A 5,978-nucleotide genomic window follows, 5' to 3' on the forward strand; every position below is an offset into this window, starting at 1 on the left:
TTTGTTTATGTCCCTGTAACTTAGCAGTTCACCAAAGAAAACCACTAGAATAAGTACCAAGCCTTAAAAAAAAGTAATTTCAAGATGGTGCCCCAGCATGGCCACAGTCCAAAGAGTGAAACAAACAGGAAATATCTTTGGTGGAGCAACAGGCAAAGTACTTTACAGTATTTTAGTTAGCTTGCAATATACATCCCTTTATATTCTGAGTTCAAATACCACTGAAGTTCACTTTATACTTTCAATTATTGTGGGCCAAATAAGGAATATGAATATTTACTCATCGAAAAATGTGAGAAAACCCTCCTCATTATCCAATGTGTTTCATATTTTAATGTTTTGCTTCATCAAGACTTGTATAATGTCAACAAAAGCAACAACAAAAAACATTTCACCTCAATAAAGAATATATTTTCCAATATCAAAAAACATCTTGTTTTTATTTCTCGTTAGGTGGAGCTGAAAGCAAGTGGCTTAGCCGTTAGGGTATTCGGCAACCACTCCAAGAGTGTAGTGGGTGCTTTTACATGCCACCAGCACGAAGGCCAGTCAGGCGGTACTGGCAACGGCCATATCAGGAAACTGATAAGAAAAGACCCAAAACCTTAAATTATTTAAGGGACAATAAAACTCAAGTTTAGGACGCTCAAACAACAGAACACTCAAGCAATTTTTATTTTTAAATATATATTCTTCAATTTACATTATTTTAACCAACACATATAAGCATGTACATACATATATATATATATATATATATGCATATACACACTTATCTGTGTGAAGGTTTATATTTTGGCAACAGCTTTGGAATTATTGGGATTTTTTTTTTTTGTTTTGTAATATTCTTTGTAAAAATTTTTTGCAAAAATTGTTCATTGTTTTGTTCCAGTTGTGGAATTAAATATCCATCTCCAAGAATTTTCATGAAATAGTGTTTGGTCAAGATACAAAAATAAAAAAAAAAAACATTGGAAGAAACAGATGTATGAGTGTGTGCGTGTATATATATATATATATATATATATATACATACACACACAGACAAGCAGAGGTGTTGACAGATTAAGTAGAATGTTCAATCTATGTTTCTAACAATGCGTCTGCAAAAGGGTGATTTCATCTCATCAAGAGCTTTTTCCAGTTCCTTAGTTAACTGAACAAGGTTCCCAGGGTCAGTTTGTAGATGGTGTGTTGTGACTTCATCATCCTCTTCTAAGTGGAGCTTCAGCAGAACGTTTGGCATCACCTGGTGCCTCATGGATCGACTTGCAACCTGTAATGCAAAGGAAAAGAAAATCATTTAGGAAAAGGGACAGATAATTCAAATTCTTTACAGTACTGGACCAGTTGTTGGCACTCCATCGCTTACGACGTCGAAGGTTCCAGTTGATCCGATCAACGGAACAGCCTGCTTGTGAAGTTAACGTGCAAGTGGCTGAGCACTCCACAGACACGTGTACCTTTAACATAGTTCTCGGGGATATTCAGCGTGACACAGTGTGACAAGGCTGACCCTTTGATTTACAGGCACAACAGAAACAGGAAGAAAGAGTGAGAGAAAGTTGCGGAAGAGTACAGCAAGGTTCGCCACGATCCCCTGCCGGAGCCAACAATGACCGAGTTGCGCCATTAGACCACCAGGTCGGAATAAATACAGCAGTAATTTTTTCATCTTTTAAGTATTCTAGTCACTAGACTGCAGCCATGCTGTGGCACCAGCTAGAAAGGTCTACTCAAGCAAGTCAACCCCAGCATCTATTTTTTTAACTCTGGTGCTTATTCTTAGGTCTCTTTGCCAAACTGCTAAGTTATAAGGACATAAATAAACCAACACAAGTTGTCATGTGGTGGTGGTAGGAGAGACACAAACACATACACACACACATGACAGGCTTCAGGACAGTCTTTACTAAATACACTCACAATACATTGATTAGCCCAGGGCTATAGCAGACAATACTTGTTTATGGTGTTGTACAGTAGAAATGAACCTGAAGTCACATGATTGCAGAGAAAGCTCCTTCAACCACATAACCATGTTAAAACAAAACAAAAATTTTTTTAAAAAATAAATATAATTATTTTTTTTAAATAAATGGAAAAATAAAATACTAGGAATGTTTGCTCACCTGAACATCAAAACGCCATTCTAAATTGTCATAATGTGGCAACTCCATAGACATTTCCGAAAGAATATTCCGGATGTTTCCTCTGTTTTCTAGATACATAGTGAGCAAAATGTCTATTTTGTCATCTTGGAAGCCAAGAATACTTAAAGACTCTTTGTATTCTGTTTCAGGAATCTGTAAAGAACATCATTATCATAATAACAACAACAACAACAATAATGATAATGATAACACAAGGTCCGAAATTTTGAGGGAGAGGACAAGTCAATTACATCAACCTGTGTTTTTTTTTTTTGGTACTTAACAACCGTGAAAGGATGAAAGGCAAAGTCAACCTCGGCAGGATTTGAACTCAGAATGTAGCGATGAGCGAAATACTGCTAAGCATTTTGCCTGGCATGCTAATGATTCTGCCAGCTCACCACCTTAATAATAATGATAATAATAATAATAACGATAATAATAATAATAATGATAGTAATAATAATGATGATGGTTTCAAATTTTTCCACAAGGGCAACTATTTTGAGGGAGAGGATAAATTGATTACATCAACGCCAGTGTTCAACTGGTACTCTTACTATCAACCCTGGAAGGATGAAAAGCAAAATTGACCCCAGCAGAATTTGAACTCAGAACATAAAGATGGACGAACTACCATTAAGCATTTTGCCCAGCACCATAACAATTCTTCCAGCTCACCACCTTAATAATAATAATAACGATGACTTCAAATTTTTGCCTCAAGGGCCGCTTGGGGGAAGGGATCAAGTCAATTACATCGACCGCAATGTGTAACTGGTAGTTATTTAACCGAGCCCCGAAAGGATGAAAGGCAAAGTTGACCTCGGCAGAATTTGAACTCAGAACGTAGCAACGGGTGAAATACTGCTAAGCGTTTCACCTGGTGTGCTAACGATTCTGCCACCTTGCCACCTTAATAATAATCCTTTCTACTGGAGGCACAAGGCCTCGAATTTGTGGGGAAGGGACTAGTAGATTACATTGACCCCAGTGTTCGACTGGTACTTAATTTATCGTCCTTGAAAGGATGAAAGGAGAATATGAACTCAGAATGTACGGATGGGCAAAAATACCGCTAAGCATTTCTCCAGGTGCACTAACGATTCTGCCAGCGCGTCACCCGGAAACATGTGGTTGGGAAGCAAACTTCTTACCACACAGCTGCCCCATGGTATCTTTTTACAGCAGCTAGGCAGACTAGGACATTAGGTGACAATGATGAACAACACTTTGGTTAATGTCATGTGACTATCTTTTTACATGGCTATAATGAAAATACCAAGATTTACTTACCATAAATCGTGAGGTCTCTGTCAGGAGGTACATCAACCCTTCCACGGCCGACTGAACAACTTTAGTCTCCACGTCGAGTTTCTCTGCAGAAAAGATTCCATATTAAATAAAGTATTTTAGGAGATGTGAAGGCATGTGTGGCTTAGTGGTTAGGTTGTTTAGAAATAATACATTTCTAAATCTCTCAGAGAGATTTATGCAGTAGTGATACGATGAAGTAGTTGTATGCTGTCAATTTAATGTGACGGTCCCATGAAGGGAATAATACTACTGTTGGTTAGGCCTAGGAAGCTGCACCGCTTCCTGTCGGCCTTGACACGTTTCCTGTGTCCTTATGTTTACAAGGGGGAGACAAGCACCTCCACCCAGCTAAGCCGGCATCCAGAGACATGTTTCTGAGTCTTTGCTCGTCATCAGTCTGGAGTAGCAGTCTGGTTAGGTTGTTGCACTCACAATTGCTGGAGTGTGGACTGGATTCCTAGATCGGGTGGCACATTGTGCTCTTGAGCAAAACATTTCATTCCATGTTGCTCCAGTCTCCCTTTCTCAATCAGGGATTGGAACGTTGGCCTGCTCGTCTAGCCAGCAGGGTGGCACTGATGCAAAGCACACTGTGACTAGTGATGTGTAACATCATCTGATAGTCTGGTCAGTCACATGATCACATGATTTTTGTAATCAACTAACCCCTCCCACCAAATTTCAGGCCTTGTTTCTATAATGGTTAGTCTACATTACTTCATGAAGGCATACGGCTCAGTGGCTAGAGCATCGAGCTCATAACCATGAGGTTGTGAGTTCAATTCCCAGATTGGGCTGTGCGCTGTGTTCTTGAACTAGACACCTTATTTCATGTTGCTCCAGTTCTCTCATCTGTGGAAATGAGGTGCAGCATCACTGGTACCAAGCTGTATCAGCCTTCAGCTTTCCTTGGACAACATCAGTGACGTGAAGAAGAGGGGCTGGTATGAATGGGTGACTGCTGGTCTTCCACAAAATAACCTTGACCAAACTTGTGCCTTGGAGGGGAACTTCCTAGGTGCAATCCCATGGTCATTTGTGACCGAAGGGGGGTCTTTACTCTTTACCCTTTTATATTACTCCATAAGGAGCACAGGGCCAGTTTCCTGGTTTCTCTGGCATAAATATTCCTCCCTGGATGGGACGCCAGTCCATCACAGGGTTACTCATTCTTACCAGCTGAGCGGACTGGAGTAATGTGAAATGAAGTGTCTTGCTCAAGACCACAGCAGATCTCCTGGTCTAGGAACTGAAACCACAATCTTACAATCATAAGTCCAACACCCTAACCACTAAGCCATGTATCTCCACCTGTTCCTATAATGGAAAGGATTGGTCAGATTAATTACAAAAATAATGATAGAAAATTTCAACTTACGTGCGGCACCTTGGTAAACTTTTGGGTTGGCGCCATTTTCAATGAACTGCAAGGAGATGCGACAGAATTCCCGAACAACTAGAATGGAAAATATTAATGCTATGATAATTGTGATAATTAAATACATGCATATGTGTGATTGTATGGGTGTATGTATATAAATATGATTGAGCATATATGCACATCTATACATATATGTGTGTATGTATGTGTCAGCATGCATACACATATATATGTGTGTGCGTGTGTGTATATCAATATTGGGTCATCCCATAAATAATGCAGTTTTTTTCAACTGTATGAAATAAACTACCTGCATCAACTTGCTAATATAATCAGGTAGTAATTTTACTTTGTACTTATTCTTAGTACTTCAACTTACGTCGTTTCGAGTTACGTCTTTTTCGGCTTTACGCTGATTTTTTTTTAAAGGAAATTAATGAAAAAAAAATGATTAAACCTTAACTTCAGTCTGCCTCAACGAACACATTTAAAAAGCATAAAAATTATTTTTTGAATCACCTAAAATCAATACTAGAAAACGTTTATTAGCACAGATAATAAGCAAATGAGATTTTTCAAAATGATCTTCGTGTTACGTCGTTTTTCGAGGTAAGTCGAACGTCTTGGAACCAATTACCGGTGTAAAGTTGAGGTATGCCTGTATATACATTTCACAGACAAATAAGACGAGAAGGCTACGGTTGGAACCACTGTTGATCATGAATCAGCTGAATCAGAGCAAGACCCGAGAAGGGGGCGGATACAGAAAAACAACAATAGCCATAATTCGAATAAGAACTACCATTAATTTCAGCATCATGCTCCGTGCGTTGGTCTTTTAATGAATTAAACAAATTATATTCATTATGAGGGTGGTGGTGGTGGTGAAAAGTTCCTGGCTTTAAGGGTGTCGCGAAAGGCCTGGTTGGAGGCCCAACCTTCCGAGTTCTTTTACAGGGTTTAGAAAAACTGAAGGACCGCTGAAATAAATGTGTGAATCAGAGAGGGGAATTATGTTGAATAAAATCATAATCAACTGATCCTCCTACATTCTCTTTTACCCAAAACCAGGAACTTTTCAGCACCCACCTCGTGTATGTGTATATATATATATATATATATATATA

General features: G+C 38.9%; 1 protein-coding gene across 1 annotated transcript in view; it reads right to left on the minus strand.

Annotated features, from left to right (window-relative positions):
- Positions 1–631: 631 nt before the first annotated feature.
- Positions 632–5,978, minus strand: part of LOC106874445 (COMM domain-containing protein 2) — a 6,562-nt gene continuing 1,215 nt past the window's right edge. The window contains exons 2-5 of the mRNA XM_014922181.2: positions 4,849–4,926; positions 3,450–3,532; positions 2,133–2,306; positions 632–1,276 (exon numbers count right to left, since the gene is read on the minus strand). Coding sequence (XP_014777667.1) covers positions 1,079–1,276; positions 2,133–2,306; positions 3,450–3,532; positions 4,849–4,926 — 533 coding nt within the window. The 3' untranslated portion in view covers positions 632–1,078. The remainder of the gene's footprint in view (positions 1,277–2,132; positions 2,307–3,449; positions 3,533–4,848; positions 4,927–5,978) is intronic.

Source organism: Octopus bimaculoides, chromosome 24, assembly GCF_001194135.2.
Source record: "Octopus bimaculoides isolate UCB-OBI-ISO-001 chromosome 24, ASM119413v2, whole genome shotgun sequence".
In the NCBI taxonomy this organism is placed as follows: domain Eukaryota; kingdom Metazoa; phylum Mollusca; class Cephalopoda; order Octopoda; family Octopodidae; genus Octopus; species Octopus bimaculoides.